Source organism: Bombus terrestris, unplaced genomic scaffold (assembly GCF_910591885.1).
Source record: "Bombus terrestris unplaced genomic scaffold, iyBomTerr1.2, whole genome shotgun sequence".
Lineage (NCBI taxonomy): Eukaryota > Metazoa > Arthropoda > Insecta > Hymenoptera > Apidae > Bombus > Bombus terrestris.
In genome coordinates, this window is record NW_025963553.1 from 175,003 (window position 1) to 188,525 (window position 13,523).

At 30.8% G+C, this 13,523-nt stretch overlaps 2 protein-coding genes, 3 long non-coding RNA genes and 1 pseudogene across 12 annotated transcripts in view; 3 read left to right on the forward strand and 3 right to left on the reverse strand.

Moving 5' to 3' along the window:
* The first annotated feature begins 556 nt into the window (after positions 1 to 556).
* Positions 557 to 3,063, forward strand: LOC125387038 (katanin p60 ATPase-containing subunit A-like 2). Its single transcript, XM_048414196.1, has 6 exons — positions 557 to 936; positions 1,047 to 1,323; positions 1,716 to 1,884; positions 1,942 to 2,054; positions 2,251 to 2,453; positions 2,616 to 3,063. The coding sequence occupies exons 1-6, from the start codon at positions 851 to 853 to the stop codon at positions 2,998 to 3,000; spliced, it is 1,233 nt and encodes a 410-aa protein (XP_048270153.1). The 5' UTR covers positions 557 to 850; the 3' UTR covers positions 3,001 to 3,063.
* LOC125387102 overlaps positions 1,716 to 13,523 on the reverse strand; it is a 29,378-nt gene continuing 17,570 nt past the window's right edge. Inside the window, exon 2 of the long non-coding RNA XR_007227664.1 lies at positions 1,716 to 2,073. This is a non-coding gene — a long non-coding RNA (uncharacterized LOC125387102). The remainder of the gene's footprint in view (positions 2,074 to 13,523) is intronic.
* LOC125387090 lies at positions 3,443 to 4,546 on the reverse strand. The gene is made up of 2 exons (XR_007227652.1): positions 4,306 to 4,546; positions 3,443 to 3,712 (listed from the first exon to the last, which is right to left on the reverse strand). It is a non-coding gene; the product is annotated as an uncharacterized LOC125387090 (long non-coding RNA).
* LOC125387062 (nucleolar protein 58-like) lies at positions 5,000 to 6,639 on the forward strand. 8 transcript variants are annotated; one of them, XR_007227629.1, is made up of 4 exons: positions 5,000 to 5,251; positions 5,331 to 5,434; positions 5,549 to 5,788; positions 6,059 to 6,639. XR_007227629.1 is itself a non-coding variant. In XM_048414223.1 (3 exons), the coding sequence occupies exons 2-3, from the start codon at positions 5,645 to 5,647 to the stop codon at positions 6,356 to 6,358; spliced, it is 444 nt and encodes a 147-aa protein (XP_048270180.1). In that variant the 5' UTR covers positions 5,405 to 5,464; positions 5,549 to 5,644; the 3' UTR covers positions 6,359 to 6,639. The 8 variants fall into 8 exon arrangements, 5 of the variants coding, with proteins under 5 accessions (XP_048270180.1, XP_048270176.1, XP_048270175.1 ...); XR_007227630.1 differs by having other exon boundaries at positions 5,549 to 5,773; XM_048414223.1 differs by lacking the exon at positions 5,000 to 5,251 and having other exon boundaries at positions 5,405 to 5,464.
* LOC125387087 lies at positions 6,544 to 7,478 on the reverse strand. Its single transcript, XR_007227649.1, has 2 exons — positions 7,178 to 7,478; positions 6,544 to 7,075 (listed from the first exon to the last, which is right to left on the reverse strand). It is a non-coding gene; the product is annotated as an uncharacterized LOC125387087 (long non-coding RNA).
* LOC125387050 lies at positions 6,745 to 9,239 on the forward strand (annotated as a pseudogene).

Here is a 13,523-nt window from a genome sequence, read left to right on the forward strand (position 1 = left end):
TGATTGATTTTATATCTATGATTTGTATTTGATTTTGTATCTATGATTTTTTCTTTCGATAATTCTTATAATTATTGTCAATAATTAATTATTTATAACCATTTACGCTGTATTATATATCATTAAGATTTATCTTTGCGCGTATCAAGATAGTAGATAACAAAATTATGTGTAACAAATTTATTAAACTCGCAATGTAACAGAAAATTGCATGAAAATCTTTATATTATTAATAATTATTGTTAATAATAAAAAAAATAAATGTCGCATTAGGAGGAGAGTCATACTTCGGAACGTAATTGGGACATATTGGACCTTATTGCGATTACTATTGTGATTATTATGATTAGTGTGATTATTTGGAACGCAATGGGTGAGTACATTGCAATTTAGATATCTTCTTAGTTGCAATTTTTTCGAATAATATCGGTGACCAATCGAAATAGAAATTAGTGCGGAAAGAGGGGAAGGAATCAAAATTTGAAAATCGACATCGGTAACTCGGTTGTTATAGAATAACTCAATCGATAACGTAGATTAACTAGTTATAAATGAAAATATATTTAAATTCAAACTTTAAAAATTAGAAATTAAAAAGCAGAAGGATAGAAATAGAATAGATAGATAAATAGAAAGGATAGAAATAAAACAGTTGTCCCACAAATTGATGATTATCGTATAGTGTGTACTCATAGCATAAAATTTGTTCAATGAATTAAAAATTATATTTTTTAGATATGTAGACATTAGCGATGTATTAATCCGGGAAGCTCGTCTATCTCGGAAATATCGAGTCTGCGACAACGTCAATTTGGAAATTATTCTTAGAGAATATGAAAATTATTACAAGATGAAATTCCAAAAATATCCTATATTGTGTAAGAAAATAACTGAAAAGGAAATAAAGACGAGGGAAATGACAAATGCGAACAAAGTGTAAGAATTTAAATTATTTAACACTATTCAACTTTCTCAACATATTCAATGCATCTATTACAATATCATTCAATCTTCAAAGAAGTAGTAAAACTTGTCAAATCTGTTAGCAAACAAACGAGAAGTGAGTCTGTATCTGGGTCTGTCGAAGGGAGGAATGCACAACAGAAGATGAGGGGTGATGCTACCGATGATATTAATCTTGCAATGACAGTGACAACAATTTCTGCCAATGAAAACGATGGATCTTCATCAGAAGAGCTTCATCAAAGAGCTTCATTTAACGTCTCAATGGAACAATCCAGGCAATCAAAGATATCAAAATGTGCTCGGAACCTTTATATAGACAATCCAGAATTGCAGAAGATTGCTCAAGACATTTTATCTGTAAGTTATTTTCGATTAATATACGTATTGTAAAGCTTTTTAAAAATAAAATACCTATCCTTGGATAAACAATCCACTGTATATCAATATCCAACAAATGTATTGTTGTATATATCTGTATATCTGTATACACTGTATACACTGTATATCTGTATACACTGTATACACTGTATATCCAACAAATAGCTTGGATAAACAATCCACTGTATATCAATATCCAACAAATGTATTGTTGTATATATCCACTGTATATCCAACAAATACCTTGGATAAACAATCCACTGTATATCAATGACGTAGGGATTTCAGTAAAGCTTTAAATAATGAATTACATAACACTCGAGGAAATTAATACAGAGATTATGCACCATTTCATCTTTGTATTGTCGCAGGAAATCATACTGAAAGAATTAAATGTATATTGGGACAACATTGCAGGCCTAGAGGAATGTAAATCTGCCATTAAGGATGCCATTGTGTATCCCCTTAAATACCCTATCTTTTTTAAAGGCCCATTTGCTCCCTGTAAAAGTATTCTGCTATATGGACCACCTGGTACAGGTAAGATACTCGTATTTCTTTCATTCCCATACATGTTTACAAGCAATTATGAAATAGGGAAGACGATGTTGGCGAAGGCAGTCGCAACAGAATGCCAATGCACCTTTTTTAACGTAACGACCAGCTCATTGGTGGACAAATGGAGAGGTGATTCCAAGAAGTATATCCGTGTAAGTTGATTTCCTTTGTCTATGAAGAAGAGATTCTAGGTTTAAAAAGATTTGTTTTTATTTGTCGTCATTCATATATAAATAGAATAGTTGTTTGGAAAACGAAATGATATTACGTTCGTGATGAAACAATGAATTTAAGGAATTTTGAATATAATATTTAATAAATAATAAATACATTTGTTAAACTGAACAGGTTTTATTTGAACTTGCCTATAATAATTCGCCTACAATTATTTTTATCGACGAGATTGACTGCATAGGAACAAATAAAGGAGTAAAGTATACATTGTCTGAATCTGCAAAGACATTCAGATCAGAACTTCTTTTTAGATTGGATAGATTAGTAATTAACAAAAATTCTGATGTAGTTCTTTTGGCCGCAACTAATTGCCCTTGGTATGTATATCATTTATAGCTATTTCAATGTTTTCTAAGTAGAAAATATCTTAATATCATAATTATTCATTATCTTAATCTTAATTATTGTGTTGTTCGGAATATTCCTTCGTTATTATTAATATAACAGAACAATAATATTTATTGTAAATATATTATTAGGGATATTGATGCAACTTTACGCAGACGCCTTGAAAAGAATATATACGTATCATTACCAAACGAAGTTACTCGATTTTATATGTTCAAATTATACCTTAGCAACCGATTATTAGAGAATATGGATATTGTGAGTCACATAATAAAATCTACTGAAAAATATTCTTGTGCTGATATAAAATTGCTTTGTACGCAAGCATGGCTGCTAGAAATGAATCCAATGTTTAAAAGACTTGAAAAAGGAGAAACATCTACTACGACTTTGAAATATGAATTAAAGAATTATAAAATAATAGCAAAATTGTTAAAAAAAATGTCACCTACAGTTACGAATGTGGATAGATATGAAGCGTGGAAAAAATATGTATGCCAAAACAAGATATTTTAAAAAATATAAAAATATAAAAGTATAAAAATATAAATATATAAAAGTATAAAAATATAAAAATATTATAACTCTAATCAATACTAAAAAATAACGCTCTTGAATTATTTAATCTCGTGCAAAAGAATTACTATAACTTATTACGCTTTCCGCTTTCAATAGTCAATCAACAGAGTTCAGTCTAACGAAGAAGTTCCCTCCTACGCTAACGAACTGTCCTGTTTTTGCGTCCAGGCTTTCAGGACATAAATTAAAATATCGCACATAGGCACAGCGTAACAGCGGCTTAAATTTAAGTTACAATAATAATCTTAAAAAAAAAAAAAAAAAAAAAGAAATGTAATAATGCATGGCTATGTCGTACCGTCGCGTATCGGTACTTTTGCCTGTATCCACCCTACAATCAGAATTCAGCGTTTATTCTGGAAAAAAATCATGTAAAAAAAAAAAAAAAAAAAATATGTAAAAAACCTGGAATTAATAAACAAAGATTTAAAAAAATCAACAATTAAACAAGGGATTGAGATGACCAACTCCGGTCACGCTGCGAACTTCGAACGCGGAAGAGTCGAGCCGTGGCCATGATGGGTGATTCCAGGAATCGGTCGCGTATGGCAGGATCTGACATGCTTTACCGATCCCAGCCGCGCCGATTTCCGTCAACAGGCACAGTAACGGAGATATTTGGAACAGAAGCAGCCGCATATTCGTCTATCTGAAATTAAAGAGATGATTTCATGTAGAAGATAGAAATTCGTTCCCTGATATTGAAATGCCGAACACGAGGAAAATGAGACATGCAAATGACAAAGTCGATGACCAATAGGAAGATGACATAAACAATTGTAGATTGCAATGAAAATTTTGAAAAATGATACGTGTTCTAATAATAGAATATAAATGATAAAAAGGAGAATGTAATTGCCATTCTTCTATGTATTTTAATTTATGAGACGTAACTTCTGAATGACCTGTAATAGCTTTAAATACATTTACTGGAACTGGCCAAGCATAGAAAAAGGAGGCTTAAAAGAGAAAAAAAGGGAATAGATGAAATCGTGAATTATCAGTCTAAATGAACCGTGAATGTCAACCTAAGCTTTCACCAAAACCCTAGTGAAACCATGAAAGCACCACTATGAATATAAAATGATCCGCACTACTATCTACTTCATAGTATACTCTATACGTTTAAAATACTCCATTAGAAGCTTAAATCTATCAAAATACAGCTCCTAGGGAAATGTAAACTTTCACATGAACACATAATATCGATTTTCTGATTGAAACGTATAGGCAGATATATACTAGCATTTGGCTGCATGGTGCAGCACTACTCTCTCTGGGATATCCTAGCCATTTTCGGCATTTGGCCGTATGGTGTAGCACTAGCTCTGTAACATAGAAGACCATAGGCGTCAGTTCTTCTTATTTCCTCTCTGATATATGTTTACTTTAATGTCACTTATTCAGGCGCTTGATATATTGTCGGAATGAAATTTTAGTAATGTGCAAGTAATTTTGAGTAGATTAATAAAGTATAATAAGATATTAGATTCATGTACATAGTTTCAAGTGACATCAATCTTTATGTCTAGTATATACATGTGTATTGATCTATAAGTCAGTGTTAAAATAACAAATAAATGGCAGAAGAAGGAAAGAAGATTTCCTTCGGTTTTGCGAAATCTATTAAGAAACCTGTGTTAAAAAATGCTATTCCACAAGAAAAAAAGAAAGTTGATTACATTGAATGCCTTGATGAGAAAGGTATTAAAGTAATAGGGTGAGTTCAAAAAGTAAAATTTTTAATCAAGAAACATATAACCTCAACCTAACCTATAAAAATCACCAATAGCGGAATATATATATTTGAAAACAATTTTTTTATTTCAGTAAGGAAGAAAAAAAAGATGAACCTCTAATTATTTCATTACTAGGTTCAAAAACCTGGCATGATAGAATAGTTAATAAAATAGATGCAGACATTTTCCTTCCGAAGGCAGATAAGGAAAAGGTAGGAGACGCTAGTGTTAACGAGGCAAAATCAAAGCTATCTAATGGAAAAACATCGCCAATAATATCAATAAAGAAAGAGCCAGTTGAAGATAGTGAAAATAAAGTTGTTACTTTAGAAGAACAAGTGGCGAAAGAAATCATTGAGGATCTTAAATCAAAGAATGAACATGAAACTAAAACAAATGATTTAACCTTACCTTTAGTAGAAGATGAATCACTAAGAGGCAAAGAACAGGTACGTTATCAACATATTGATGTGCAATGCACAGATGTATTACATTTGCATATTATAAATATCGTTTTGTATTTTTCAGTCTACGTTAGAAGATTATGAAAAAATTCCTATTGATGATTTTGGTGTAGCAATGTTACGGGGAATGGGATGGCAACCAGGAAAGGGAATTGGTTGAAATGAAAAGTATGAATTTTACTCTGGATTAAATTAATTGTATGTATTTAATACATCACTTATTGGAAAGTAAACAGAGAACATCATTTTTTATTTCACAATCGTTCATTCTAACTATTACAGATTAGTAGCAGCTGTCATACCAGAATTACGATCAAAAGGTATGAAAATACAGATACCAAAAATACAGATTCCAAAAAAGAAGAGGAAGAAGTTAAAATGGAGAAAGGAACATTTGTGAAAATTATAGCTGGAAAACAAAGTAATAATTATGGTCAAATAGAAGGATTCGATGATGATGCAGGAAGGCTCATAATAAAACTAGCTCTTGGTGGAAATATAATATCTGTAAATGAATTTATGGTACAGCCAGTGACTAAATCAGAATATTCTAAGAACTCAAAAGTTCAAAGTTAATATGAAGTGTTAGTTTTTCATTAAGGGACTTTTAAGAAAATAAATTTGAATTGACATATACATATAAAGACATAATCGGACATGTAGAAAAACTAATTCAAAAGTACCTGTAAGTGTGTTGTTGCATGCAATTTTTTAAAGGTCCCTTCTATTTTTATATAAAATATGATAAATGTAGAGGTTTTAGCTTTCAGTATTTTATGGGATTAATTTCAGATACAAAAAAGTATGAGGAATATAAGGACAAGGAATCCAAGGGACTCGAGCAAAAGATGGATAGAAAAAGATCAATGTCCCCTGACCCCGAAGACGGTGAAGATGGTGACAAAAGTAGTAATAAAAGAAAGAAAATCGGAAGTACGATGCACAATAAGAACAAGTATGATAAAGTGGGGGATAAAAAATCAGAAAGACGAAAAAGGCGCTCCGAATCTAATGATGACAGCGATAGTGATTCTGAAAAGAAGAGACGGAGAGAAAGAAGTAACTCTAATAGGAATGATTCTTATAAATTAAAAAGATTGAAAAAGTCAAAGAAAGATAAGAAGCACGATTGCTCATCCGAAAGATCAAGTAAAAAACATAAAAAGAAAGACAAAGAAAGAGAAAACGTTAGAGATAAGAAACCCAGAGATTACGCAGACAGAAAGAAACACAAAAGACGAGAAAGATCAAGATCTCGATCATTTAGTAGGCAGTAATATTTTCCAGGGACGTATTCGGTCATTTTACTTTCAAGATAAATTGTACAATTTTATTTATACAGATTTTATAATAAAGTGTATTTTTACAAAATATTATATTTCTTTTCTTACCCTTAACTGAAAATTACATTTAATTATAATATGTAATAATGTTTACAATTACATCAAAGTTAATGTCCTAAACTTTATCAATAATTATTAAAAATCCCCGCGTATTGTTTACGTAATGTTGATATCGAGTAGTATACATACATAACCTCAAAGAACATTATGATACTTACGAACATCGCTAAACAAGTAGTGCGAACGATGTCGAGTAAGTATATTCACTATGTATAAAGTATTTATAGGTAAAAAGTATGGGAAATATATAACCGAGTGTATTTAATTTTTCCAACATTTTAGCATTTCGCTTGGCGTTGGTACAACTTCAAGTAAATGAAGTAAAAAGCAAAAATGTAGAGCGGGCAGTTTCCTACATTTCCAGCGCGAAAGAGCATAATGCTGATATTATCGCTCTTCCTGAATGCTTTAATTCACCATATGGAATACGTAATAATTTGTTTCTTTTTCTAATAATTTATTATATGTATAACAACTATATAGAAAAAAGTAAAAGTAGACAAATTACCTTATCGTTTATACTTCCATAAAGATTGTGAATTGACTCGAGAATATAGAATTTCCCCACTTTTATGATTATCGTGATTTTTGTATAAATATATTTTTTAAGATACTAATAATTAGGTACTTAATAATAAACTAGTATTATCAATTATTTTGTATTTATAATTCCACCTATAGTAGTTAAAAATTAAAGTTAGTTAAAATCTAACTTTATGTTTCAAAAAGTACTAGCAAAGTCGTTAAGTAACAAGTCACTGGTACTAAACCAAATAGCATGATTGTAATTAAACAAACATTTCTAAATATTCATTTTTCATCTTGAACCTGTAGAAACAATTTATTATATGTACTATTATCTAAGTAATTATATATTTAAGTAAATCGAAATGTAAAATTTAGTTATTTTACTAATTTAAAAAATAAAAAATTGACAAACATTTCAACTTAATTTATGGTTGGAACAAAGGACAGTTATTTTTCATTAATTGAAATATTGCAATGCAGAATAGTTTCCAAAATACGCCGAGAGTATTCCCGATGAAACGGTGAAACGAGCGTTGCTTTATCGAAGGCAGCTAAGGAAAACAGCATTTATGTAGTTGGTGGTACGATACCTGAAATAGAGGGCGATAAATTGTACAATACCTGCTGTACTATTTGGGGTCCCGATGGAACTTTGATAGCAAAACACCGGAAGGTAAATAATATACCTCGATGTGGCTTTGAAATTGAAAATATCGGGGTGGAGAAAGTGACTCTATCTAGGAATAATTTAGGAATATACATATGTACATACGTGTACTATAACCAATTCTATAATTTAAAAAATATGTTATAGGTTTATAAAATACGTTTTGATACGAGAAACATACATTTTTGTCGTAATATAATATATAAGTTTTTGTACAATATATTTGTTTTGTAATATAAATTTTTCACATACGAAAAAACTTATTTTTTCTTAAAAAATATTCCTTCTCAAATATTATTAAATGATAAAACTTTTTAATAAAAGAAAGTGATAAAAACGCTGTCAGTTATTAAATAAAAAACAATTAAAGTTTAAAAGTTCGTAACATTGATGTTAAATTACAAAAGTTACAGCAATAGAGTTAGCAACTATATTTTTATGTTATTAGGTACATCTATTCGACATCGACATTCCCAACAAGATTACTTTCCGAGAGAGTGATTCACTCAGTCCTGGTGATTCCCTAACAATGTTTGATGTGAAGGGCTGGAAAATAGGTATTGGCATTTGCTATGATATCAGATTCGAGGAAATGGCACGCATTTATCGGAACAAAGGTACAGTAGCTTAATCGAACAATACTTAACTAGCAGGAAAGTAACTATCTTTCTTAAATATATTCTATATAAAGTATAATCAATATAATCTGTAACTCTGTATAAAAAGGAGCTTAATTTAAAAAACCAGTATATTCGCTGAAAATGAAATAAATAAAAGAATTAGAAGCACGACAAGAGGACTGTTCTCGCATATTCATAAATTATGGAATGTGGACTGTGCACCTACAAAGTTAACTAAAATTCAGTGGTCTCATATTTCCCGTTTCTCTGTGTTAGGTTGCCAAATACTGATATATCCGGTGGCATTCAATATGACCACTGGACCACTGCACTGGTCATTACTTCAGCGTTCCAGAGCGAATGACAATCAATTATACGTCGCCTGTATATCACCGGCTCGTGTTCCTTCAGCAAGTTATGTCGCATGGGGACATACACAGTTGACAAATCCCTGGGGGAAAATCCTTTATGATTTGGAAACTCAGGAAAATATGGTGGTCACCGATATCGGTAATTTTCAGCTTAACATTAAAAGCGAGAAAAATCCATGATGTAATTAACTTTTAGTCTCGTTGGTTCATCGATTTTGCCGGCTCCCTCTGTATTTGCTGAATTTATTAGCAAGCATTACTTATTACTTCGTATGTTTTTCTTTTCTCTCAGATTTGAAAGTTGTTGAGGAAGTAAGGGCTCAGATACCTACATTTTCTCAAAGACGTACGGATTTGTACGACACTGTCTATAAAAAGGAGTAACTCTACACTGAAACAGAAAATGTTTTCTTATAATATTTCTACTACAATACCGTTTTTTTTTTTTTTTTTTTTATGACTTATTACTAATTACTTATCATTTGTACTAAATGAATAACTCAATTAAGAAAACCAAAATGTTATAAATAATAATCTGTATATCTTGTGTATCAATATGTAATTGGATATTGTAATAATATTGGAATGTCTTTGATCAGGGATATGATAAAGAACACGCGAAGACTACATTCTTTTGAACATCTTTAATATCCATCATTTATAACATTAAACATCTTTTTAAATATTTAGATAGATTAATACGTAACTCTTTATATATATATATATATATAAACATTAATTTGAAGTTACAAGCTTAGAGAAATTGGTCGATTAATATTTATAGATCGGCTGTCTTGATGAAAGGCTTAAAGATAGCAAAAACATAACAATGTCGCAAATATAATTTATAGTTTAACTTCTTTCTTGTATCTGTCTGCCTTTCACGATGTTTTACCAATTACAATAAGTAATTTCGACTTCTTTGCGCTCCGTTTTAACGCATTCGAGACCGAAAGAAATTCATATCAATCAGTAGGCATAATATATATAACTGTACATAATACATTATAGTATAACATAGTATATAATTTTATATTTTAAAAACATGAGGCATAAAATTTAATCGATTGTCATCGATTTAAAATTAAAATATGAAAAGGATATTCCAGAGAGAGAAAAGCACAGTATCATTCTAACAAAACATTCAGATCGTACTGACACCCAGGAATCGTATTACAATAAAATCTCGGTCTCGAATGAATTAACACGAACGATTAACATGAAACACACTTGCGGCTTAAACACCTTCGATATCGAGGAAATTCAAACTTTACAAATAAAAGCAGCCTGTTCCTCTTTCCACCACAGACTCTCATACCATATCCGCTCTTATCCAGGCTTTTACTTGAAATCTCTGTCTATTTACAATTTAAATTTACCCGGACCACTCGTTGAATCGGCAGCCCTTTATAAATATATAATGAGCCCAGAACATATACCTGTGCCCCTAGCTGGTATCAGCTCTAGTAACGTTCATACCGGAACTTTCATACGACGCCAATTTGTCACGCGTGAACATCGATTCTTTCAGGGGTCACGGCTTTATGGGATTATATCCTTTAAAGTAATTAAAGTGATACTAATGATACAGAATTTTTTACAAATGTTTAATATGTCCATAAAATAGGAAGTTTCGTGCTCTCTTATTTTATATTAATTATAAATTAATAAGTTTTACATTTGTTATCTATAGATTTAATAAATTATTAAAATTCCATGAAGACATATTCTGGAACACATTAGAAGATTTTGCTGTAATTTACAACGGATGCTCCGAGTACGAACAGGCAGTAAACGAACAAATAGAAATTCAGGCTATTGTGGTAGTATAGCTCACGTGGGATTTTAAGCTCGAATTGGACTTAAACGTTACGATCGTCCTGAATAATTACGATATATACCCTGTACGACGAGCAGAGAATCTTAAATTATTAACGGCAATTCCTTTGTGCAAAGTGCAATTTTATTAACGGCCTGTAACGAATGAACGGCTCGTTTTGAATAAAGTTTACATTTAGAAAGTAAACACAGAAACACATTTTAAGAAACTAAGATATCGAGTTCTACTTGTAAACATCAAGTGCTCTTCGTTTGAGAAGATTACGAGTCTCTTCTTCGATAACGACATTAATTAAGAAGTTTCGATACCGTTTATGACATTAAGATCTCATTAGTAAAGTTATATCATTAAAATCCTACTGTTCCTAGAGAATATATATAGTTAAAACTTCCAGAGGATCAACAGGTAAAGAAATTGTTGATAAAAGCATTGTTAGTGACAACTGACTGTAATCGATATCTGCTGGGTGAAGTTGTGTGTTCTGAGAATCTGTGTTAATGCAAGGATTCTGTTACAAATCATCGACTAAAGAGCCACCGGGCACGTCCGACCGATCGATCGATACCACGAACCTTGAATGAATTAACGCTCAAGGTGGAACGGATTTAATAGATCGGGTGTTAGTGTAATTTGACACTTTGTATACACTTGCTTTATGCAAACAAAGTTTGTTGATGTTCTGAACTCGATGGTTATAAGATCTTATTGAAACTCCAGTATTTCACCCGCACGGTACGACACTTTGTTGATGATTGTCCTTGTATGTTGTTGATACTCCCCATCAGCCGTTAAATTTTGTTCGTCTATCGTACTTTTCTAGTCAGAGGTTTTCCCTGATGTTTTTCCCTACTGTCTAAGTCATCAGGTTTGCAGCTCGGGGAGGACAGATAATTCGGAATTTCCCAAAGGAAGGAGAGGTGTCGTCCGAGCCATAAAGGGACGGTCACTCAAAATACCGAATAGATTCATTTAAATAATTATGAGAAACAAGTAAGTTTTGTAACCACAAGTTTTCAAATGTTATAGTTTGAATCTGTTCTTATAATTTTAAAAAGACCTTACAGCCAGGATCTCTAAAGAATTCGATGAAAATTCTCATGAGACATCGATTGAAACAATTAAACGCAACAGAGAATGGGTATAATCATATAATTCCTCCCCATTTCAAAATTCATTCATATACATCGATGTTTGTTTTCATATTTGTTTTATGTGTGAATAATACGTATTTATTGGCATCAAAATATTTTCCGTTTCAATTCCTGGTCATTTTAGATCGAAACTTCCAAATATCGTTGATTAAAAATTTTTTAATTTTTAAAATGAAAGGCACTAATTATAGGACAAAAAGTTGTTTCAATTATTTGAACATTCTGCTTCATTCCTACAATAACATATTTTATTTTAAATGAAAACAAGAAACAATACTATTGTGTATAAGTTTAACGGAGTGACACAGATGATTTGTAGCTAACACTGTAGCTAACATAGTTTCTGCAATATACCCTCTAATCGAGTAGAAACAAGGGGATTTTAGAAATTTCTATTAACCGACAGTATTGTCAACAAGTTTTAACAATGACTGAAGGTTGCAAAATTAAATATAAAATGATTTATTAATAGCATATGCGGTGTTAAATTTGTAAATAAGCAGTTTATCTTTTAAGAATAACAAAGACAGCAGAAAATAAAGATAATATTCTAATTATATTGCAAACTAACGAATAATGTAAAGAATTTATTTTTGTTATCTATATCACAGATTTTAGGTAAAATATTAATTTACTTATTACTAGGAGATTGAATTTGAAATATAATTAGAATTTATAAGGGACACCTTTAAACTAGCAGATATTTGGTAGCAGTTCTCTAGCCTTTGTACAATATAACACAGTTCGGTTTAATTGAGTTTAATCCCTTTGACCAGCCAGTTTCCAATTTCATTAATGGCATAATCTCCTGACAATTTCATACCCTTCAAAAGAAACACGATTTTCTATTATTGTTTTACAATCGCGGAATATGATCAGTGTTTCAATTAAGCTCCACTGTTCTAATTTCCCGTCTACGCACGATGTGGGTACACCGTTTTTTTGTTGTTTTTAGATACAAGTGACGAGAAATTATGAAATGATATTTTAAATTTAAACTGATTTCATTCATTGATTTATTGTAGCGACAATGGTAACTTGTTTAAATAAAGATTTTATAAATAAAATATTTAAGGTCTAAAATAATAAATTGACACATGTGAAAACATTAAAGCTGTTATCCTTATTCATGGTCTTGTTGCAACGTGTTTAACGAGCGTAACGTAGGCGTGAAAACGAAAACGTTGAGACTCTTGTGGCGTAAAAAGACTGAATTCCTCATAAAAATACAAGAAACGAATACAAGAAACGTGCACATAGTTTATTCTCGATCTTGGATACATAAAACCAAAAAAAAAAAAAAAAAAAGAAAAAAAAGAAAGAAAGAAAAAAAAAGAAAAGAAAAGAAAAAAGAAAAAGAAAAAGGAACAAAAATTTTTATTGGTTATTTAACGAAACTCATTGTATCATTTTTACTACTCTATATAAAACGTAGAATCATATACTGACGAATGTTATTTCGAATTTCTAACTTTAGAACGATAATTACATATTTGTAATTACCAATAAGTGGTAGTAGCATTAAAAATATGGAATATTCAACGAGATGAAATATAGGTAAGGTATTTAAAAGAAAAAAGATTGAAACGTTCGATGTAAAACGATGAAATTAAATGATTGGATTTGAAAACTTGATTCGGTTTAACAAGTCGATGAAAAAAGTATTCATCGTATGAA

What these genes read in the sequence shown, in the direction of transcription:
- LOC125387062 (XM_048414218.1), top strand. Translation starts at nt 5,786, where the DNA reads ATGGTACAGCCAGTGACTAAATCAGAATATTCTAAGAACTCAAAAGTT. An exon ending in TAAGAACTCAAAAGTTCAAA is followed by an intron (nt 5,838 to 6,058) that starts GTTAATATGAAG and finishes GATTAATTTCAG; the next exon opens with ATACAAAAAAGTATGAGGAA.
- LOC125387038 (XM_048414196.1), top strand. Translation starts at nt 851, where the DNA reads ATGAAATTCCAAAAATATCCTATATTGTGTAAGAAAATAACTGAAAAG. An exon ending in ATATGGACCACCTGGTACAG is followed by an intron (nt 1,885 to 1,941) that starts GTAAGATACTCG and finishes ATTATGAAATAG; the next exon opens with GGAAGACGATGTTGGCGAAG. An exon ending in GCCGCAACTAATTGCCCTTG is followed by an intron (nt 2,454 to 2,615) that starts GTATGTATATCA and finishes ATATATTATTAG; the next exon opens with GGATATTGATGCAACTTTAC.